Source organism: Vicugna pacos, chromosome 15, assembly GCF_048564905.1.
Source record: "Vicugna pacos chromosome 15, VicPac4, whole genome shotgun sequence".
Classification (NCBI taxonomy): Eukaryota; Metazoa; Chordata; class Mammalia; order Artiodactyla; family Camelidae; genus Vicugna; species Vicugna pacos.
In genome coordinates this window covers 34,529,642-34,554,438 of record NC_133001.1, presented here as the reverse complement: position 1 = coordinate 34,554,438, position 24,797 = coordinate 34,529,642, and the positions used below count along the sequence as shown (strand labels likewise).

Sequence of the window (24,797 nt, the reverse complement as noted above, 5' to 3'; positions counted from 1 at the left end):
AGATTTAATGATAAAGGCCAATTTTCTAAACGTTGCTTACTGCCAAGAAATCAGTGTTTGAGAGCTTAGGATCTAAAAGCCATGAGGTTAAAAAAAAAAAATACGATTGTCTCTGTCAATGGCAGAACCACTTGAGAGATCACAAAGTTCTGTCATCTTTCATCCCTTTCTCCAGAGACCCCTGCTGCTACCAGCCCTCCAGTGACTATCCGGGTGTCTCTCAGGCGCTGGTGAAGGCAAGGATGGGAATTATAGACACCATCTTTAGTTGGGGGCAGATTTATTGAGTATGAGAGAAGTCACAGTAGGGCTGAGATTTTGACATTTGATACACCTACATACCTAACCAGAAGCTTAGGCTTCTCAGGGAGTCAAAAAAAAAAAAAAATCAGTGTATGCAGAACAATTCTAAGTGATCTTTCTTGCTGAGAGTAGGTATACACCCAATTTTTCCATGACTACATTGTTTGCCATGTAAGTTTATTTGTCAGAAGGTTAAAAAAAATTAACTTATTTAAATAACAGGCCAAATGTCCACCATTCAGACCCCCTGACCAGAAAAAAAAAAGGTTATGGACAAGCTTCAGTAAGTAATTATTAGACTATTGGCCAAATAGAGCCAGTAGATGGAGCCTTTAAGATAAGCGAAATTGAGTGCAAATTTCCTATGGTATCCGCTTCCCAAGTACCCTTCACATATCTGGTTCTCACCAATCCTGTGGGAAGGAGAAAACTGTCATAAACAGTCAGAAACTGTTAGCAGAGATCCAAGGTCTAGTGCTCTCTCCTCAAAACCCCATCTCCTCTCAGAAGGGTCAAAGAAACCATGTGATCATTAAAGAATTACTTAATGGCCTAGGAAAATGTCCGTATTATATTTTTAAAATATACATCATGTACAGGGCAATTCTATTTTTGTGTAAAATAAAAATCGAGTATATTTTATGCATATATAGATGTGTCAGTAAGCACAGGAAAAGATCCCAATAATAGCACACATACCAAAATAATGGTCACCTCTGAGGGATACAATCAGGACAGGAAGATTCTCACTCTTGCCTCATATTTATCTTTAATGTAGTATCATGAGTAATTTTCACCTTGGTTCAGTAGTAACAAATCTTTCCTCTACCTTTTAGTACTTTTCAGAGTGCAGCCAAGCCGAAGCTTTGAGTTAGGATCGTTATTCATCTGCGTCTGAAACTTCACACTGACGCAAACCCCTGAGGCGTGGAGTAGAATCCTGGGTCTGCAGGCCTGAGATCCCAAGATGCCTTTTGTGACAAAGTGGTTTCCTTCCACAAGACTGAAGTGCTCTCCTGAGCTACACAGAGGCTGTGATCGCCTCTCCTATGCGTTTTTCTACTCATCTTGAGGCACTTCTGACTGGGTCAACTGCTAGCTTGAGCACTGAAGAACACAAGGACATAACAGCTGAACTGCACTGAAGTACATCAAGGGTAGGTCAATTCCTCAGCCTGAACTCCAGCAAACTGCAAATCTGGAGAATAAACTACTAAGATCTGATAGAAGACTGAGATAGGCAAGGTGGCACTTCAAAGTCCTAATGTAGTTGTTCGCCCAAAAACCAGGTGGAATATTCCCCAAAGTTAACCTCTGAGTTTTCAGACTGAATCTCTTGGTTAGTAAACCCTGGCCAAGTAAGATGGCCACCAGAAACAGCTGCCAGCTCTCCAAGCTGATCTGCACCTTCACCCCACAGCTAGGGCACAAGTCAATTCTGGTCCAAGTACAGGAAAGTGCAGGCCAGGAACAAAACTGCTGAAACCTGAAAGTGTGTGTAACAGACACAAGCAACCCACACGAGCAGAGCAGCAGGTAATCAGAAAGCTAAAAGGCTAAGCAACTGCTCAGAGACTTCCCGTTGAGGCCGTTTTGAGTATTTACACAGTGGACCACTAACAGCAACATCACAGTGTTTTCTGAAATTCTATAGTATTTTTAAATAAGTTCTTAACCAAGTTAAGACCCAAACTTTTTTTTAAATCCCACAGTAGTGAAACAATGTAACTAACAACAGTAGCCCTCATACCTACAGCAAGGGTAAAGTAACCTGCCCAGTCCTGGCAGTGAAATAACCAACGATGCCCAGCTTGGAGTTCTCTGAAAATATAAACCCTCACATGTAAAATTCTGCTATTTGGTTTCACAAACAGAGTATGTTCAGTGAAGGAAAGATGACTAGCCAGCTACATGAGAAACGCGTAAGGCATACTCAATAGCAGGGTCACTGATGACTGTTTCTTCCACAAAAGTAAATTATTTATGTCTTAACTAGGAAGATACATTTGTTTGTCATTAAGTTTCTTTTTTAAAAACCTACCTTATTATACAGAGTACAAAAAAAATTTACCACAGAAAATATACTAACACCAAAGTTATTTCAGCCAACAGTTTTGAGTTTGTTTTTAATCCCTTTTATTGCTTCTTTCTTAACAATTTCAGAGTCTTCCAGCTGAAATCAAAGTACTGTCTTGAAATCCTTTATAGAACTGTATCTTCTTTTGGGAAAAACACTCTTTCCAACAAGAAATACTGAGAAATCCAATGGTCTAGATTTCACAACTCTTTTGTTAAAAAAAAAAAGTAAGCTATGTGTCTTTAATTTCAGAAGAACTGCTATTACACAACAAACTTTTTATTTTTTCATTCATAAAAACAGTCCACAGCACTCATAAAACAAAGTGACAGAAGAAATAGAGACACTTTTCAGGTGGATTCTGTTTAAGAACAGATGAGTTGGTAGTAGTTTAATACAGATGGATTAACAAATACAGCCCATATAAAAACAGGATTTGAAATGAGGAGGGAGAAGAGAGATCAACCAAAGTAAATTTAGAACTTTCGGGCATGCAAATCAACATCTCAATTCTTTTCACTTAACGACCAAACGAGGCGCTTGAATAGGTGTTCATAGAGAAGGCTGCAAAAGTACTGCAAAATGTGAGGCTTACATATACCACCAAAAAAAAAAAAAAAGACAGATGAAAGAAATTAGTAAACCCCTCAGGCTAACCACAAGTTTTCCTAACAGAAGCAGACACAGAAAGTAACTTTTTACCAGCTTAGCTTCCAGGTACGATACCTCAGAGCTCTCACTTGGGTGTTTCCCGCTCATGTTCTTTTCAATATAAACAAATATGGTATAGGGGTAATAGAACACATATTCGAAGAATTCCTTAAAAAAGAATCACAAGTTCCATTTTATATATACAACAAATTTTTAATTATGTACTGAAAATAAATTACAGGAAATAACTTTAAAATGCAACAGAGGACAAAGTCACGATAAACATTCCCATTGAATTCCCTTGGGGGGTGAGATTGCAGTGCTCAAGGAAGATAAATATCACAAATATATCAAAAACTTCAAATTGTCTATGCATTCACACACTGACATGAGCCACAAACATTCCTTCACAGGGACTGTACTCATTAGCCTACCACAGAACCAGATTTTGCCATAAACTACAAAACTTTTAATACAAAATTGTATTTATATATTTATAATTCATATACATGCCCTATCTGTGATTTTAGAAAATAAAAGCTACACACTGTACAGACACTCTTAACTCATAGCTGTAGGCAACATTTTTGGATGGAATTTCTCCCCCAATAAAATTAATGGCGTATTTTATGTACATGAAGGCTAAACTGCATAAAGACAGTTCAGTTTCCCAGATATGCATCTCCTTTTAGGGCAGGTTTATAAATTTAAAAAGGCAAGACAAATGTACACCTCAGAATCACTTTCTTAGCTACAAGAGTTGTCATGTAATTTCTGTGAAGTTTCTGACACATGCATTTATGTAATACTGGTATTAAAGGCAGTAAAGCAAATATATACTTTTAATGTCGTGGCTCAATAAAGGCTTCATTGTCATTCCAATCTGATTCTTGATACAGTGATTCATAATTTCTCTAACAATTAAAAATTTCAATGGGACACTGTGTTAAAGAGACTCTAAATAGATTTCTTAAAATATTTCCCTGAAATATCCTTTTACATAAGACAAATTTCACCAACATTAGATTAAGTAAAAAGGAAAAAAAAAAAAGAATTAAACATGGCACAAGTTGTGCATGATAAACTTATGCTCCTCAGCCAATCGTCATGTCTTAGGAGCCATGAACAGAATGCTTAAAACCAACAAACAATTTCACACTCTGTGGCAGCCATCTGTGAAGCCAGTTATACTAAACTACTTCTACAGTTGATTGTAAACTTTGGTTTATTTTTATTTGAGTTCTCATTGTACAGCAAGCATGAAAAAGAGGGAGAGTGGAGTCCATGAGGAGATGAACTGTCAGTCTGTCTTTAATCTGGCATGATGAGACACCTGGTCAGTCAGGCCTGCTTTGATAGAGTTTGTTACAGACTGCCTTATGTTTTCCTCCATCAAATTATCACCCAGGGGCTTCAATACCTGTGGTATGAGAAATGTGCAAAACAAATAAAAACATGAGGTAAAAAAAGAGTTACATATAAAAATAGATATAAAAATTCAATTCAAAACAATGAAGAAAATAACCAGGAATGTGGGAAATAAAAAGATGCTTCTCCCAAAAAAAGTTATGACGCTACAAATAATGCAGTTAGACATTTTATAATGCAACAAAAATGACTTTCCTCCTAGTCAAACCATTTACAATTCCTATGAGATGGATGTGCAATTCCATACCCTATGTGCAGCATCAAATCTGGTATGTACACAGCATGTATGCAGACCGGCCCAGACGGTCCTGCTTAGTGTCCTACATGTGTAAGTGTGAACACTTCAGATAGAGAAAAAAGTTAAAAATACTGTCTAATTTTTCTTCTTGTTATTGTTGGATGACAGTCTCTGTCGCTGTGCTGATGAAAGAGCACGATGAACCATTCGACGTCTAGTAACTTCAAACAGTTTGGAAAACACCTAAAACATGGAGTGATTCGTTAGGAGAATGACTCAGAGTGCCCTGAAGTTAAAGAGTTTAAGACTACAACAATTTGAGACTTTTCTAGTTTTCTCACCTTCCTGGGACTCCTCTGAAGCAAAAGAAAAGAGAAATGCAGAAAAATTTAGACAAGGTTTGTTGACACAACACGGATCTTCTGACTACTTATCATCTTACCTCAGCTATACTGAAAATAATTTTACATACTTTAGATTCTTCCATTTAACTGTTTTGTAATAGTGGCACCTCTACAATCCTAGAATCAGTGCTGTGCAGGAGAAGACTGGAAGACACTGTACAATTACTGAAATTCGTGTTGCAGAAAATTAGTAATGGTCCAAAATTTTAAAGTAGATAATATTTTTTTAAAGTGAGGCTGTGATAACTTTTAATCCATGTTCTATCAGAAGGTATCAAAAGAATATGAAGAATGGTATTTTTTAAAGATATAAAAATTTAAATTTAACAAATATCCAAACACAAGCTTCTAAATCAGATTTGAATAAATGGAGCATTTCTCTAAAGAACAAACATAAAATCCAAATGTAGTGGGTCACTGTATAAAATAGTAATGACATTATTATAAGAAAAGTCAATATCCAATCAACTTTCTTCAAAAAATGGTTTACTTCTTCAGTCTTGGAATTTGAAGCCAAAACCAACCTGGACCTACATATCCTAGATCTTCAAATAAGCCTAATACTTCACTGGCCCAGAAATGGTATCTGAAAACCCCTTTAATACTGCTCATTAGTAATAACTGTAGCTTTCATTCTGGTTCTTGACATGATGATCAAATATTTCATGACGATCATTTTAATGACAATATCCTTAAATGGAATTTTCTCAACACAGGCAATTCCAGACAACAGTTGGCTGATATACAACAAGGCTTTCCTTAGTAGATACTTGTCAGGCCCAACTCTGAAATCTGGTTTGACATAAAAAATCATGATATGAACTCTGGTTGAGGCAACAAATTATGATTAAGAGAAGCTGGTTCCCTGTGGTACTTTGCTTTGTTCATTAGCATTTCCATAGTACAGAGGTCTAACAAAGTTTCTTTGATGTAAGAAATCCCTGTAAGGTCGTTCCTTGTGTACATCAGTAAATCACCGCTATCTTCAAGGCAGGCAATGAAGACCTGAATACCATCCAGTATTTTTCCTGGAATATAAGGATGCATTGTTTCTTGCCAATATTAGTAAGAAACTTCTTTTGCTTTAGGAAAGCTTTCCTAAAGCAAAAGAAGTGCACTTCCAAACTTCTTTCCTTACCTTTGTAACTCTTGCACTAATTATATTTTCTTTTCTCAAAAAAAAAAAAATCCTTAAAGACTCTAGCCCTGACCATTTGTCTGGTATAATCAGGCCTATGACTAAGAATCTATCCAAAGGGTATTACAGATTTAAGTCGACCATAGCACACAGTAATTATGACTTTAAGGGAAAAAAAAAAACCTCTTCAGTTCATACTTTCAAAGATTATATATCTAAACAAAATAGAAAACAGCCTTTTGACATTCCCCATATGAAGGAAAAGTAGGTGCGCAAATACTAGGGAGTGGAGATGGGAGACCGGGGAGGGGTGCAGAGTCACAGGGATGAGACTAGTCACTGAAAAATCACAAGACAGATACCAACCTGTTCCCATAGTGTTTCAGCAATCTGATCAATCATTGTTCCAATTTCTCTGAACTCCCCAGAGTATTTAACATATGCCCAAGTACAAAGAGATGTCAGTGCTAATCCCATGACAAGGTTACACAAGACGGCTATAGAGTTTAGGCCAACGAAGCCAGTCAGTCCTGAGATTATATACATAGCAAACATGACTGCAAACAGCGTAGCAGGGGTACGAGCAGCATAGAAGATATTTTTGCCATCATTGTGCTTTATAAAATTTGCATAGGTTTCTTCAATTTCAGCCTCAAGCTGGTCCTGGTAACGACGGCAGAATTCATCTCCACCCATTTTTTTCACAGAACGAAACTGTTTAATCGCCACATCCTTGAGATCCAGGTGTTTTCGCTCCAGATCTGAAGGTGCAATGTAAGGCTTGTCCCCACCACATACCTGTACAGACAGGATTACAGTAGGACAAATTACATGCTGGAAATAATTCCCACTGGAAGAAGTTTCCTGCTCATAGTTTTTAGTCTCAAACAAATCAAACCACCTACATGATTCAGTTTTAAATTTGTTCATAATACTTCACACATTATCATAACCTACTTATTTCTTACATGTTTAACTGACTCAGGAAAAATAAATTTTCCAAATTAGTTATATACCAATAAAGACCAAAAAATTACACTGCAATCTGTATCTCACTTCATTTGACCCATCAATACACCAAGAGTACAAAAGACTGCTGGCAAGAGAGTGGGTAAACGATAACACATAAAAAAGGACTTCAGTGTTTGAGTTAGCAAGCTTAGCACAGAAATTGCTATGAACCTAAAGCTAATGTTACTGACATCAGAAGCTACTAATAACAGCACTCTGAATCATGAGTCAGAAAATCATTCACTACCTGTATCCTGCACTTTAACCATGTGAATAATTTTCTTAGTTTATTTCCAGCAGAGATGATAAAGGGAAATTAAGGAATTATGTAAAATGACAATGCATAAGGAGCACAAATTGGTTCACTTATTTTAAATATAAAAGTCTTCTTCTATCTCACTCTAGTGTCAAATTTAGAATTTAGTTACAAACCTGCTCCATACTTTTGCAATAGATCTCTCTTGCTCCTGCTACTGCAGCAAGATTATTAGCTTCCGCTGTTGCCTAAGAAATAAAAAAAAAGTGCCAATTTTATGCAAAAAAAAAAAAAGCCTGAGGACTAGAAATTCTAATAAATACAACGAATTATGTATAATGAACAAAAGTCTAAAAATGAATCAGAGAAAATATTACCAACTTCCAGTTTTCCTTTCTAGTGAAGGAAATACTAGTATGAAGGATGTAATAATTGCTTGTAATAGGACTACCTGCTTAATTTTCTTGTGCTTGGGTTTGTTAAAATGGGTTTGCAGCAAATACCACATATGCCCAGGAAGTTATACAGAACTAAACAGCTACAACCCTAAAATGTGCTAAGTCTCCAGATAAAAAGAATCAAGAATTATTCTTAAGGTTCTCTTTCTCATAATCAGTATTACACAGGATATACTTTTAAATCCACAATTTTATGGGGGGAAAAAACAACAACACCGTTTAATCCACTGTAAAACTGAGAAATTACTCAAAGTGGCAAATCTTTACAAAATGAATTAGGGTAAAATAACATTGTCCCCAAAGAATACCTTTTTTAAAAAAGAAAAAAAAATCTACATTTACTAGAAGGAGCTCTCAGTCATTAACATCGAGAGCAAATAAGCCTTATCTCAAACAACATTCATTGTCAAAGACTCCGAGACAGAAGCAGCTTGGTTCAGCAAGGCCCATATGAAGCTATCTTCTGAAACGGGAATTTACCTACACGTTTTGAGCAACTGAAGAGAAGGTACAGAGGGCCCTCATTTCTTGGGGCCTGTGTGTGTAAGGCCTGCTATCGGTAGTTACAAAAACTCATATAAAAACCTCAGGACCCATGACATGTACTGCCTTAAGTATCTAAAATACATTTGCATGCAAAGAAGCACCACTCCATTTCCAGCATTTATCTCTAAAGCAAAGACTTTTTCTCCTTCATAAATAAATGTATATACGACGCACACACTACCTGAAGCATAGATTTTGGATGTGGAAGTTCCTCTCCTTGGTAAATTTTAATGTAAGCCTAAAAATACAGAAGACTCATTATATTGGTAGGTTATGTAATCTGGCTCCACATCCCCAAAGAAAGAAAAACCATTAAGTAGAAAAATGAGTCACAATATTAAAAGCAAAGTCTAGGCTTTAAAAATCATACACTCTCATTCCAGCAAAGTTAACCTATTCTCAATATTGTTAAATGCATGTTGCTAAACAATAGCAGAGAGAAATGTCTCTAAATATAATTCCAACTTTGCAGGAAAGTTATATCTCATAATTAAGTTATATACAAAATGCCATCCACTTTATAAAAAGAAATCCATAATTCTCCCCTACTGCCAACGTTTCAAATAAATATGTAAGAACATTTTAACTCAGTATTTTACATTGACCAGCTTAAAGTATATTTCAGTTCAAAAAAAATTACCCACTTTGTGGTTTAACAGTAAGAAGGAAAGATGGGAGTTTTTAAGTAAGTCTACATGGGAATCTTTCATCTGAACTTTCTACTGACTCTAAATTAATTCATAACTAAACAAAAATAGTATGAAGGTGATCATTAAGTGTCCATAAATAACAAAAAAATATACTCTTAGTTAACTGTATTTTCTCTTTCACCTATTTACAACTACGATGAACAAATACAGCTCTCTGGCAAGCAAGCTATACAGACTAGAGAAGAGCAGAGAAAAAAAAATGTGACTAATTTACTTGAGCTCAAAAACCAGTTTTGATGCTTTTGGCTGTTCTTATCAAGTCCTCAGAACTCTGAGAGAAAGCTTTTGTGAAAACTCAAGATGTAGATTTACGCTCCCAGTACCTCTTACCACTCTCAAATGATAAAGTGGTATCACAATAACATGATGAATGGTCCTTCTCTCCCTATCAGAGCTGGAGAAAAAGGACTGACTATAAACAAAATCACTGCCTGGAAGATAGAAGTTGTTGGCTACAATTTTAAATATCCTTAAGTATTGATACACCCAATTCAAGGCAGAAAAATAAATTACAAATTTTAATTTTCTGCTTTAAAATAAAGGTAAGAAATTTCTTATACATACAGAAGAGTTTTAAGTTAGCTATTTTTCTAACTTAGACAAAGTCATTTAATGTAAGAGTTTTCCTACCTTAAAGTATTCTACAAGATCTCTACAAGTGACTTTAGATCCACTTATCTCTTTTTCTACCAAATTTTCCGGGGCAAGTAGCAATGGAACCAGATTTCGAAGCTCTCGCTTAAAATCTTCATCAATATCTAGTGGACATGAAATTAGTCAACACGTTAGTCAAAAAACACACAAAAACAAAAAGAAGTCCCCAGTGGTAAGAGTTAATAAAATTCTGTTTCATGAAATAAGAGTACAATATCTTATTACCTAAGTGCAGATTCATTTTTAAAAACTCATCCAAACACTGTCACACTGTAACGTCTCCTAGGAAAAAATGTAATTCCCTCTACTCCACTACCCTATTTCCTTCATCTCCCAATAACTCTTTCAGCTCAAATAATAAATAAAACAAACTGTGGACTACCAAAACAAATTCCACATTAAGTATTAACTAAACTATCCTTGTCAAATGGCAAGCAATTCATGAAAGTGTATCAAATTTTAATACTAAATTTTGTTTCCCTAGCCATACTGTTAAGTTTTGTCAATCCTCAAGCCTTTTGCCATCATGCTCAAAATAATCCTAAAACGTACACAAAAAATTATACTATCACCCCCTAAACAGATTTAAATCTAATCACATCAATATATTGGTAAAGCTTTTTTAGCAGACTGCAATCAGATGAAATACTGAAAGGTTCTCAGCTTTCAGCATTTTTAGGACATCAGTGCTGGGCAAAAGACCACATTATAAAATATGTTAATCAATCTGCTAGGTGTTTCCAACAAACCAGTGGGAAGCTAGAAAGACTACACAGAGCATTAAAGTCATGTAATTAACAATGCATCAGAATGCTCTCCTAAAGTAGGAGAGAAAATTTAAGGAACCAAGAATTTTTTTAACTTTCAGCCTCTAAAAATTAAGTTCTGATTTTAGCAAGAATGGGAACTCCCACCTTTCAATCTCCCATCAAAACTAGGATTAGTTGCAACTTTAAGACCAGGATGTGGCAAAAGGAAGCAACCAAGATTTGAGAAACAATTGTGAATGTGCTTCCTTACATTCTGTAGCTCTTCATGTTGATTTTGTTTTACCTGGGGACAGAAGGAGACAGGGTTATGGTGCAAACAAGAGAAAAAAAATTTTTTTTAAAAAACACACACACACACTCACATGCATGCACACTAACTCAGATGCTACTCATCTGAGTGGGTAGATGCTACTCATCTGGGTGATTTTTGACAATATGGAATTTTACTAAAGACCATTTCTGACTATTTTGTAAGACCTCACTCAGTCTTAAATCAGAAAAGATGTTTTTTCCCATGTGAGCTGCCAAGGATATTAAAAAATACAAATAATAATCAATCATAATATCTAACACCAGAACAACAAGGTGTGACTATAATTTATAAACCAGTAAATAAAGTGAAAATTTGCCTTTATAGTACTTATAATGGCAAAGAGAAAAACAAAGTACTAATTTGCCTACAAATAAAAAGGTCAGCCATTGAACAAAATAACAGCTATGCTGAAAGGCTCCAGTGCAGTGCAAAGAATCTTAAAAATCTGTTAGGATTCAGCACTCACTCCAAATGATTATTTATGACCTATGTCAGTTATCAGTGTTTTTCATAAGAGACTGCAATGTATTTACTGAAAGAAAATCCTAAACTTAGATTTTTAACAACTAGTTATCCCAATGTAACTCACATATTCTCCCAAACTCTTCTCAAAACCATTCTAAAAACACATTTACGATTCATAATCAACAAAACTTGGAAACTACCTAAATGTCCATCAAGAGCAAAATGAAAAAACTGTTGCCTATTCATATAATGGAATGCTGCATAGCAATGAGACTAAAGAGAACTACATGCAACAAAACAGATTAATCTCAGAATACATACTGTATGTGATTCTTTACATAAAAACTCCAAAAACAAAGCCTGTTAGAGGTCAAAATAGCAGTAGAGTGTTGGGGGGGGTGGTTAGTGGACAGAGGCAGGTGCTTCTGGGTGGTTACATGGCTGTGTTCAATCTGTACAAATTCATCAAACTGAGCATTTCTGATTTCTGATTTGAGCACTTTCTGTATCACTTCAGTAAGATGTTAAAAAATCTTCTTGTCTTTGAAATACATAATTCTCACTCTACTTAGTATGCCTGATGTGCTTTGTGCTCATTTCTTCAGAACAAATTAGAGAAAATACTGATGAATGAAATTATCTCTCACAGCAGAGTCTGGAAATGCCTTAAACAATCCAAGAAGAAGTTGGTTTTATTTATTTTCTTTTTACTGGAGGTACTAGGGATTGAACCCAGGACCTCCAGCATGCTAAGCACGTGCTCTACCACTGAGCTATATCCATTCCCGAGAAGTTGGTTTTACTCTCATTTTAGGATTAAGAAAGTTATATCGTACCCAGAGCCTTTGAATGTGGTTGAGAAACTTAATGCATCTTTCCACAGGCAAACAAAATTTTATTAACCAAAAGAGAGAAACCTCCTGCTTATGAATAAAGGGATGTTTATGTATCTTTTGTGATGTAAATAGACGTGCAGTATCTGACCTGAGGGTTTCCCAAGTACTTCCATGGGAGGATATCTTTAGGAATAAAGGATCATGCTGGTAAGGTCATTTTCTAGGAATGCCTTGGTGTGGTATATTGCATGAGTCAGGCCTGGAGTCCGGATGTTTGGGTCCTATTCTCAGTTATCCATAATTAGTTAAGTGACCAAAGGTAAGTCACTTTTCTGGGTCCCAGTTTTGGGGTGTGTGTGTGAGTGTGTGTGTGTGTGTGTGTACACTAATGTTTAAGATCCCTTTTCTAGCTCTATATGCTGCCACTCTATGAGACAGTATTCCTTGGAAAGAGGGCCTCACATCATCTGTGTTCAATGCATTCACATTAGATTTTCCAGCCTGTCCCAAGTGTTCAGAAGCTCAGCTGGGCCAGAAAGAGACATGCATGCAATCTAAATACATTAAAAAGTTAGTCTCCTTCAAACTTTAATCCTCTGAATATTGATTTGCTGGTGGGGCAACTGGCTAAGGAGAGAAATACGTGTTCCTTTATTTCTATTCAAGGGTATTTCTGTTGTCCACTTTGGCAAGAGTGCTACCACGTTTACTTCTCATCAATTATGTATGGAGTTATCTGGGCTAACTTGGGATACTCAACTTGTTCCAATGACACTTAAGATTTTGGTAGTCTAAGCAGCAGTCCAGGCGGCTCACTCCTTTACCTGGTTTGGTGCTTATGCTGTCCTCTCTAAGAAAGGGGGGCTTACCTGTAATCTTTTTTCAAGGAATTGTTTTCCACCTTCCAAACCGTATGAATGTTCATAAGGATAACTCCAATCTCGAATCAAAAACATTAATGTCTACAGACAGAAGAGAAAAAAGAGAGAAACCATTTCTTATAAAAATTTACAAAAAATCACTATTTTAATAACTAAAGCCTCCTTTACTCCCCAAAACATTCCTTATCAAAGTTAACCAAATGGTTTAATACTACTCATTGTTACATCAAGAGCCTACATAAGTCAACAACACTCCCAGTTTCTATTCCAAGCAATTACCTCCATTTGAAAACTTCACGTGTATAAAAAAATCACCACATGCAGTAACACAGGATTTTAGAAAACGAAAACCATATCAGAACATACAGGTCACAATTTTAAGTCAAGATTGTGTAACTAGAAGACCATCTAACCTAATTCTAGGCCAACTAATTCCTTTCATAGAATGTTTTATTCATACATGCTTAGGTTTCTCAGCCTTAGCACTATCGACATCTTGGGTCACATAATTCTTAGCTGTGCAAGGCTGGCCCATGCACTGTAAGATGCTAAACAGCATGTCTGGTCTCTAAACTAGATACCAGTGGCATTAAACGTCCTCCCCCAAACTGTGACAACCAAAAATGTCTCCAGACATTGGCAAATGTCCTCTAGGTGGCAAAATTACCCCAATTCACAAAAACTGGTATAGGCCAAATAGAGTATATTTCATCCACATACACAAAATGATCCCATAACCTGCCCAAATATTTCATAAAAGTGATCACCTGAGCCAGACAAGACCTACTAAGAATCATGAGTGATGCCGACACACAGAAAGGACTTCATAAACTAACGAACAAACAGGGTAGTCATTCTCACCTACTACAATATATCTAACTAGATAGTACTATGTCAACTTATAAACTATACTTACTTCAAAAAAGAAACTACCTGAAATCAGCTTTGACTCCACAGAAGCAATCAGAGCACATGCTTCTCAAATAATTCCACCCAGGTTAATTTTTAACTTAATATTCTATACTTAGTATTTAAAAGGAATAAAAAAACACATGGGGCTACAGGAAGTGGAGGAGGGGGAAGAGATACAATAAATTCTCAAACTTTTCTATTTGAAACAAAAATAAAGAATAACAAGTCTAACCTCAACTTGCACTACACATACACACACACAAAACCAATAATATTCTGTAGTAGTTTATCACATATAAAAGAAATCTGCATGACTATCTCAAGTTTTAGAATTAACGTCTAGTTAAGAGAAATGTTATTAACCTCTTAATCTAAGAAAAGTGTTAAGAATCAACCTATATTCATTTGTTCTATTTCCTATCCTGTTACCTGCCACTGATAAGTTGGTGGTGACATTATCATAAATTAATTTCAATTCTGCTGAATGTGTTGCTCAAAATGAGTTTGACATAATATCCTCATGTCTTCAGAGACGCATGATGAGATGGCTTAATAGCTTTTCATAGATGAATTTTTTTTTTTAATGACAAAATATTTATTTACCTGAAATGGCTTCTGGTAGATTTCTTCCATTGCAAGTCTGCCATACTCTGTAAATAACTATTAAATAAAATTATTTAAAATAATGCCCCAAAGAGGTAGAAAGAAGACATCTGTAAAGCTGTTCTATATCAGACCACTAGATGTCAGAGCCCTTAAAATCATTTGAAAGCCAAGTATTTAATTTTTTTAAGTCTGGGTATATATTAAAATTTCTTCTAGTTAAGATGTCGTACATCAGTTTAAAACCATATAATAGCCAATCTTCTTAAAATATTATAGGTTCTTGGTGTAAAGTCACCATAAAGCGGGAACTAAATTCTCAATACTCTGGCATACATTCTTTGAGACATACATACTTGCAAATGTTGAAGATCATCTTCTTGAATATTTTGAGATAAATTATATACCTGTTAAAACAAAATTTTGTTTTTATTAGTGTTTTACTTCGAATACCCAGCTATGTATAACTTTACTTGTGGAAATGAAGGCCATTTCATACCTCAACACAAATGTATGACTTAGTCACTATCTTAACCAGTGGCACATGAAAAAGATTTTCTTTTTCCCTAATAACAGTCAGCATAAAACATTAGGGGGGAAGCAGCGGTGGTAAACTTTGTAAAAATCATAAATACACACATATGGGACCTAGAAGGCAGCAGACTTTTTTTTCTAAGTACATTATGTACTAAGATGCTCTATATTGTGACTTTTTTTTAACATTTTTTATTGATTTATAATCATTTTACAATGTTGTGTCAAATTCCAGTGTTCAGCACAATCTTTCAGTCATTCATGGACATATACACACTCATTGTCACATTTTTTTCTCTGTGAGTTATCGTAACATTTTGTGTATGTTTCCCTGTGCTATACAGTATAATCTTGTTTATCTATTCTACAATTTTAAGTTTTTTTTAAGTGAAGAGTTTCCACAACTATTTTTCTAAGTCAATAAATGTGAAGGGCATAGTTCTACAAAGATAAATTCCTTGGAACATTTGTAGTATGTAGTTTATAGTTATTCTGTAGGTGCCTCAACTACCATCAACTCTAATTGGTTTTCCCTTTTTACTTAAGCAAACTCATCAGTCTAAATAGCTTAATATGAAAATTTTACCAGACAGTATTAGCTTAAAAAAATTACAGTAGGTGGCACTCTTGCCTGTTCTACAATTTTTTAGGAGGCTTTCCAAGGCACACAGACCAGAGCTGACTAAGTACGCTCAAGAAAGAGAAACTGGAGAAAAGCTCAATAGGTTCAGTCCTTCTGAGTCAAGTCTTTAAAAGATGACCTAGGCCATCAAAGGAGAAAAGTGGATGTCCACAGTTGTCACCTCTGCTAAGAAATAACTCAGGTCTAAAAAAATAGGGTTACTCCAAATATAAAACAATCTGTTCTAAGAGCAAGTAAGTGATAATCTAACTGAATCACTTGGAGGTCGAGAATATAAACAGCCAATATAGGCTAACAAGCCTAAAATGATATTCTCAGCTGATGAATTCCAACCAGGTACTTAAAAATTAACTAATGGCTGAGATGATTAAACTCCTGATTTAAATTTAAAAACTAAAACCATGACCAACATATTCTTACCCATATGGTCCTCAGCTTTTAGAAAACAGGCCCAGATCTTTTTATTGGCAGGGCCAGGAGAAAAATAGTAAAGACAAAAAAATATTTGTTTGTTGTAGATCATTAGTACTTAGCATACCGTATTGTACTTAATTGATTATTTGTTGGGAGAGTAAATGACAAAAGGATCAATTTGTCATTGATCTATCAGCCAGATAGCTTATCTAGGGAAGAAGAAAAATCTAGCCTCAATAACCAAGAAAAAGGCAATAATAAAAAATAATTTTAATCTTCTAGATTATTTGTAGTTTACAAAGCACTTTCTTTTCAATTATCTCATGTGGATCTCATTTCTGACTACACACAAAACCACATATGAGATAGGCAAGATGGGCAAAATCCTCATTTTACTGATAAGAAAGTGACTGAGTGGCTTTAAGTCCAAAACCAGGACCCTTGCTATCATAAAGCTGAATCAACAAAGCTGAATCAACAAGAGATCAAGGTACAAGTTTTAGGATAGAGAACTCCTTCATTATAATTTAAGTTAAGCCATAGAACCAACTAATCTAAAGGGCTATAATGTGATAACATAAACACAAAGATGTGGCTTCTGCTTGCCTCAAGAACATGGATGGCAGTTGTGCCACCTTGCAAGATCAGAGAAAAAGAGGTAGAATAAACTGAGAGACTCTGAGGATTCCCAATAGCATCATTTAGTTTGTAATGACAGATATCCCCATCCCTATAATAAAAAGAAGCCATTCCTCTTTTATCACATAATAATATCCAAAACTTGTTTCCACTCTGACAGCTACATACTTTGAAATGAGGAAGGAAGGAAATGGAAACTTTGAGACTGGTCATGTACTCCAGATATTACTGGAAAGTGTCACAAAAATTCCAAGACACTATGACAGTATTACCTATAATCTACCATCAGTAAGAAATATCTCTATCTCAGGAGAAGCACATACTTTTTTTTAACTTTCGCAAATACACATCTTGACATATCACCAGCTGGACCTAACCACCGTATTTCAATAATTTAGTAATAATTTTCAGCCAGAAAAATATCAACCGCAGATGATCTCAGAAATGAGAAAGAAAAGAAGTAACAAAATGACCTGTGGTGGTTTAATTCAATCCAATCAGTCTAAATTATACAGAAAAAAGATGGCCTAGCTTGAAGAGACTAGAACTTGACAGAACAGCAAACACAATTAGGGTACAGTGTAAGTGAAAAAACAGCAAGGATTTTACCCCTTTCTAAATGAAACAGGTGCTATAAGTCCTTAGTTAATTATATAAACATCATTTAGGTTTCCTAAGTTAAATATGAATTAATTCTTACGCTTCTACCCCTATTAGTTCAAATAATTGAGTACTAGTTGTCATATATATCAAATAAAGAACGAAATTTAATTACTTGGTTTTGTTGTTTGTCTGATTTAGCCAAAAAATAAAGATATATTCTATATCTTACTGTATTTTGGCATATGCCTGAACTCAACTGAATTTAATATCAACTGAATATCCTTGAATTCAATTAAGGATAGCATGCAATAATATCTTTTCATTTAAAAGGGAACAAAGTATAAATGCTATGATGAAATACCAAAGGGACTGGCTACTGGCTTACTGTTTCCCTGGTAAGCACTCAAATGTAGGAAATTTCACATTGTGAGCCGGAATAACAAGTATAGAAATACAAATAACCAAGAGCTTTCTTTAATTTTAATCTTTTTCTTTTCTTCAATCCAAAAGTGTTCTGAGGAAGAACAAAGGAATTAGGATTATCTAAACTGATCATACCACAGCATCTCTGTGTCTCACCTGGACAGAGCTAGTCATAGTGCTCAGAGCAAACACTGTCGCACAATCTTTGATAGTTGACTGGCTATCAAAGGCACCCTGGGTATCCATTAGCAGCACAGCCACCTAAGAATTTAAAAGTTTGAAATACTAAATAAAATATTCACCAACAGTAAAATATTCACCAATATAGTCACCAATAGTGACTATAAAAATTAAATATAAAATGATTAATATCAAAACCAATAATTAAGTCAAGGAAAGTACTCTAAGTTAAATATCTCACACATTTTGACAAGATAATCCACGTATGTTAATGTTACCAGACATTAATAGTTTTTTGTTGTTTTGATCTTTAATACCAGAAAATTGTTCAAGAAAGAACACGGAAGAAAAAAATAGCAAAAAAAGAGAATTTTACTTTTGTTCCATTAGGTCTGTCAATCACAAACACTTCATTCCAGACTTGTATGCCTGTTGTTTCTCTTTCACAACCACCCCGCCATGTAAAGCCAGTCAATGGTTCATTGTTTCCACCAATCCAACTTTGAGAATCCTGTTAAAATCAAGCACAAATATACAATAAAACACAAAATATTAAGAACTCAAAAGGAATGTCATCCATTCCTTATTTTACAGATAAGGAAGCTAAATCCAGGGAGACAAAATATACTGTAACAGTATACAAGTAGTTAAAAAAGTGGTCCCAAATCCCACCTGGGTTGCTCTTAGAGAGGTGTGGTCTTCCTCCAAACCTGAACTTTCTCAAATCTGCTCACATTTTTAGACTCTAGGCCTCTAGATAAGTGGGGTCACACCCACTTTCTCCCATTTTGGAGAGATTTCCTATAATGTTTAAAAATCATATAAAAGATAGACGGTAGCTATTTTGACACCACCTTGTACAGATAAGCAAAACTAAGTTCCAAACAAAATGGCTCTCTTAGAATAGCTTATACTAAAATGTTTTCACACTGCCTTAAAAAAATCAACTTTAAAAATAATCACAAGACTTGTTTGAAACCTGAAACTATGCAACTATAAAATATAAAAGTCTTTTTTGAACCCAAAAGAGAAACCTGAACTCAGAATGGGTATTTATATTAGATGGTGTTAAGTTGGGGTAAAGATGATTATTTGGTGTGATAATGATATTGTGGCTGTATTAATAACAACAACAACAACAATCATAATAATGAAGTCCTTATCTGTTAAATACTCAAGTACTTGTAGTGAAAGAATACACCTGGCATTTGCTTTAAACTATTTCAGGAAGGAAAAAAAAAAAAAAAAGAATACAAGGGCAAGGAGGAAAAAAGATGAAACAAGACCAGCAAAATGTTGATAGGTGCATTGGGGTTCATTATACTATACTATCTTGGGGTATATCCAAAATTTTCCATAGTAAAATGTTCTAACTTAAACAACAGGGCTAAACTGTTATAATTAAATCTTATAAAATTATATAAAAGTTAATATACCATAAGGCAATCTCTCTAGAAAATTAAATCTGGGACATAATAAATGAATTAACTTTGACATGTATCAAGAGCCCTGTACTTTAGTATATTTAAAGCCCACATATCCTTTCCTCAAAGTACCCCCCACATAAGAAAAATGCCTTTGTTTCAGAAATACTTCTAATAAGTTTCACTATACAGTCCAAAGCATGTAACAAAGCTCAAATTAGGGGCAGAGAAAAGATGGGTAAGGTAGGCTCAATGAGGGATGGAGCAACTTACGAAAAGGAGATAAAAGGTGAGAGAAAAAAGTATTGTCCAGATGATCACTACCTAATGTAAAGATCAGTCTTAAACTTTAAACCATCTATAATTATTATTCCACAAAACTCCCATCCCCAGTAGGTTACCTATCCTATCAATTACAAAATTCTCTTGGACTGCCTTCACTTTCAGTATCTTCAACTTAAGGCCCACATCCCTCTGTTGGTCACAAGGCTGCCACATGGCACAACTCCATTCATTCTATATACAATAGACTTGAGCTTCAGAACGCACCTTTCACAGGGTTTAGAGGATTAATAGTACCCCGTAGACAAGCCCAATGGTGGTCTTTGTCCCTAGGCTATACTTTAGATGCTCCAAATAGACCTGCACCTCCTTCCTGTACCCTCCAACCCATCCTTCCCATAGTCACTTAATTCTTTCAACAAGAAATGTAATCACCCCACTGTGTGCTGAAGTCACCTGTGGCTCCCCATTTACTTACTTACAGGACCATCTGGAGACCTGCTCCATACAATCTACCTTTAATTTCTTTACTTTTCCTATCTTTGCTCCTGATATTCTCCATTAGTTTCCCTAACACCCACATACACACACACATCTCTTCCTGTTTCTATCACACCAAAAAGGTCACTATCCTTATATGAGGTCACTAGGGTAGTCAGAGTCATAGAGACAGAAAGTAGAGAAGTGGTTATCAGGGGCTGACAGGAGGGGAGGAATGGGGGAGTTTAATGTGTACAGAGTTTCAGTTTGGGAAGATGAAAAAGCTCTGGAGACGGACTGGTGCTGATGGTTGTACAATAATATGAATGTACTTAATGCTACTGAACTGTACACTTAAAATGGTTAAAATCATCTATTTTGTTATGCATTATTAACCATATTTTTAAAAAGTGTTCTTCAGTGCTACCAGAACAGAATGAGGAAACACCTTATTAAATTTAGGTTTGGTGTGGGGATCTGACTTTATAGTCTTCCACTGGACTTCCAGTCTTAGCCCTCCCATGGAAAAGGCTAAGAAGTCACTACACCAATCTCACAACAAGAAAAAAGCTGAATAGTGTGAAAACCAATGACTTCTTTCTTAGATCAGAGAACTGAGGTCACAGGGCAAACTACACCCCAAAATCTAGAGAGACAGGCAAATACAAAGAATCATAAGTTGAGGTCAGTTTAATAGGAGCTGAAAGAAGCTGCTGGAGCAATTGGAAGAAACACAAATGGTCATTTGGACAAACTGTTGGAAGCTAAGAGTGGACGAGTTCTTGAGACGTAAGAACTGCAGAGATTCAGGCTTCACAGGCCCCCATTTTCGTAGGTTTTACCTCAAGGAGCACCCTAAAGTTATGGGAGATATGAAAAAATTTCCCTCAGGACCTGGGGTGGGGGGCACAGTGCAGTAACCATTTTCAAGTACGCTCAGAGGAGACCAAAGAAATCCTAAACTAGAACCCATGAACCAAACAAAACTGTCCCAGGAGAGTTGAGGAAGAAGAGTTAATTTTCTCTTCCAAAACAGGACCTCAAATCATACAAAACTGTTTAACTCCCCAAATGTTTTAAAGCTGGTGTTGAGTAATTAGTGCAACACTACATTACTTAAGGTATTCTTCAATAAATGACCTTATAAAGTCGATTGTTTTAGAAATAGTAAATTTTAACTTACAAGAACAAAGATTTCAGAATGGGAAAAGGTCTACTGGAACAAGTAATTTATGATCTCTCAAGTCCCAAACTGAAACATGTGATGATATAGGTATGATAACATTGATATTACAAAACAGAAGAATCTACATTTGGGACTTAAAGCTGGAAAAGTATTTCAAAGGCTACGAATGACAGAATATTTTCAGGGAACAGATTCAGGAATGCAACCAAGAAAGGCCATCCTAAAATACAGCAATAAGGACTTTGAACAATATATTGTAGACTCCTCCATCTCATCTGTCTCTGATTCCTCTAGCTTTGGTAATTTCTAATTGAAATTATACTAATTTTAAACTTGCATGCAAAAAAAAAAACCCAGGAAATTAAAATTCAGAACCCAAAATTGGGACAGGAGTGGGGAAGATCCAATGTGCTAATGGGAAGAAAGTAGTCCACAGTCCACATAACCTCTATACCCAACCCTTTACCTTATTTTCAGGGAACAAAATAAGCCCACCAATTTTTACTTTTCTCATTGTATCTTATAATTCTGAAATTTTACCTGCTTCTTACATAGGCAAAAATAGTAATATAAAATTTAAAATTTCAGCAGCTTGTTAACATAAGTTACGTAGTGTTTCTTTTGTAATAAGAGCAAATTCAGCTAAAGCAGTAATTAAATGAATAAGCTAAACTTCTACATTAAATCAGGCAATTTTGTGAGCATATGAACCTGAATAGAGTATGGTGATGACTTAAAATTAACAAAACACACACCTATCAGAATGGCCAAAATTTAAAAGACTGACAATACTGTTTGTAAGATAGAGAGAAATTAAAAATCTTATGTTGCTGGTGGAAGTGCAAATTGGTAAAACCACAAAAATTTTGGACCCCATGACCCAACATTCCTACTCCTTCCTGGGTATAAACCCAATAGAAGTAAGTGCTTACATCACCAAGACTTTTACAAGGATGTTCATTAGTGCTTTATTCACAACAGCCAAAAATTACAAACAACCCATATGCCTATCAACAGAAGAAGGAGTAAATAAATTGCGATACCTTCATTCAATGAAATACCACTAGGCAATTAAAAACAACAATTACTGACACATCTAACAACATGGATCAACCTCTTAGGCTTAATACTGAGTGAAAGAAACCAGACACAGGAGTGCAAACTTTATGACTACATTTACGTGAAGTTCAAAAGTAGGCAAAATAAGTGGTATTAAGCCAGAATAGCAGTGGACCCTGAGAGCTGGGGACAGTAATAACTGGGAAGGAGAATGGAAGAGCCTTCTGGAGTGCTGAAAGTGCTCTTTTCCCTGATCTGTGAGGCAGTGGTTACAAAGGTATAGGTAAGTGAAAATTCATTGGCTGGTACTAAGGCTTATGTACTTTATTGTATGTAACTTACACCACACAAAAAATAAATATCATCGTCATCATCATCATCCTAGGAAGAAACTTGTAAAATATATTGCTCTTCCTCTAAATACATTTCTTTCTTAGAAAGAACATGAAACCAAGTTTTTCTTCATGGATTCACACATTTCCAAGTCTTATATCTCAGGCACTGTTAGTTAGAGGAAAAGGGGAAATCAAGTTTAACATCCCATTTAGCTGATCCTGAGATAGTTGGACTTTTGGCAAATTATATGCAGCAGCACATATATTCCTCAAAGATAGTTCTTACTCCTGATCTCTAGAAGCAGTTCTGGGAACAACTCTGTAAACAGTAAAGAATCATATACAGCTCCCCTTAAAGTATCCTAGCAATTATGCTATAAATGGAGCAAAAACTCTTTACTCATTAAGCATAAACAAGAAAAATATCATGCTGCACTACTGTCTATACTTCAACTTCTCAAGTAAACACTGAAAAGTGAACATTTACAAAAGAACAATTAGCAAAGATATGGACAAAGACCAAAAGTCATTTTACACAGTTTTTAGAATAAAGGTTTTGGTATCAAATTGCTTGGTTTGGAATCCTAGCCTTGCCATTCACTTTCAGCCTCATTTCTTCAACCAAGTTGAAATACTAATATTACTGCATAGGGTTATTGTGAATACTGAGTTAATACCTATTAATTACTTAGGAGAGCACTTAGAAATCAGTAAAGATTCAAAACTGATCTTAGAATATGTGCCTCCTCATGGAAGAATACATCATCTGTGAAGTTCTCTTGCCAGAAAGCTGAACCTGAGTCTGATCAAGTCTCTAGATTCAACAATTTACAGGAAATTCATAGAACAAAAGAACATGTAAAACTATTACATGGGATAAAGTCAGCAAATCCAGACTGGGAAACTCTTTATAAGACCAACAGTCAGTTTCTTCAACAAATAAATTTACAAAGACTAGGAAATGGAGTGAAACTTTGGAAGAGTTAAAAATACTTTAAAGACAACTAGTTACAATGTGGACCCCATTTGGTTGGATACTGATTCAAACAAACCATTAAAAAAAATTTAAAGTATATGAGGGAACTAGGAAATTGATCACTTATAAGATACTATACTACTTATGGAATAATTGAACTTTTATGTATGATAATGCTATTATAATATCAAAAAAGCCCTTATCTTTAAAGAGACATACTGAAATATTTATAAATGAAATACGGTAACTGGCTATACTTCAAAACTTACATAACATGTGGAATGAGTTGGGGTACAGATAAAATGAGACTGGCGAGTTGATAATTGCTAAAATGGACATTCATCATATTATCTACTTCTACATGTGTTAAAAATTCTTCAAAAAAGTTTTTTTAAAAATAAGGAATGCTATAAAAGTTGAAGCTACTGTAAAGAATTAAGAATCTTATCTAGAAGAGTTCAGTAACAGCTATCACTACTATTCACTGTTCAATATATCCCAAGTATTAAGTTTTACATACAGTATATAATTCCACTAAACTAAGCTTCTATCTTCCTAAACTGATTCTTGAAATTGAAATTATTTTTACATGACAACTTGATCAGTCAGCATTTTTCTAACAATTCCTCTAGACACCAGAGTAATCTACTTCACTTTGGAAGCATGTGATTCATAAAAATCAACTTACTAAAACTTTTAAGATCAAAGCAAATATCCATTGGCCGTTAAATGGACAAAATATGATATAATCATATGGTGGAATACTAAAGTCACAAAAATAATGGACTATCACTAGATGCAAAACATGGGTACATTTCACAGATACATTAATAAAATAAGCCAAACATAAACCCATATGGTATGACTTCATTCATTCATGTGTTCAAAAACAGGCAAAACCAGTCTGTGATGAGAGAGTTCTGAAGAGTGGTTATCTTTTGGGAGGGACAAAATGGGAGGTTCTG

General features: G+C 35.2%; 1 protein-coding gene across 5 annotated transcripts in view; it reads right to left on the bottom strand.

The window, feature by feature from the left end:
- Positions 1 to 3,223: 3,223 nt before the first annotated feature.
- ATL2 (atlastin GTPase 2) overlaps positions 3,224 to 24,797 on the bottom strand; it is a 51,283-nt gene continuing 29,709 nt past the window's right edge. For 4 of the 5 annotated variants that reach the window (XM_072937894.1, XM_072937895.1, XM_015248948.3 and 1 more), the window contains 11 exons: positions 18,467 to 18,601; positions 18,067 to 18,171; positions 15,011 to 15,061; positions 14,655 to 14,711; positions 13,128 to 13,220; positions 10,789 to 10,927; positions 9,851 to 9,978; positions 8,692 to 8,748; positions 7,683 to 7,754; positions 6,606 to 7,037; positions 3,224 to 4,451 (listed from right to left, as the gene is read on the bottom strand). In XM_072937894.1, the coding sequence (XP_072793995.1) occupies positions 4,332 to 4,451; positions 6,606 to 7,037; positions 7,683 to 7,754; positions 8,692 to 8,748; positions 9,851 to 9,978; positions 10,789 to 10,927; positions 13,128 to 13,220; positions 14,655 to 14,711; positions 15,011 to 15,061; positions 18,067 to 18,171; positions 18,467 to 18,601 (1,389 nt within the window). In that variant the 3' untranslated portion in view covers positions 3,224 to 4,331. Of the gene's footprint in view, positions 4,941 to 5,038; positions 5,054 to 6,605; positions 7,038 to 7,682; positions 7,755 to 8,691; positions 8,749 to 9,850; positions 9,979 to 10,788; positions 10,928 to 13,127; positions 13,221 to 14,654; positions 14,712 to 15,010; positions 15,062 to 18,066; positions 18,172 to 18,466; positions 18,602 to 24,797 lie in introns of all 5 variants that reach the window. The other variant, XM_072937897.1, reaches the window with a different exon arrangement.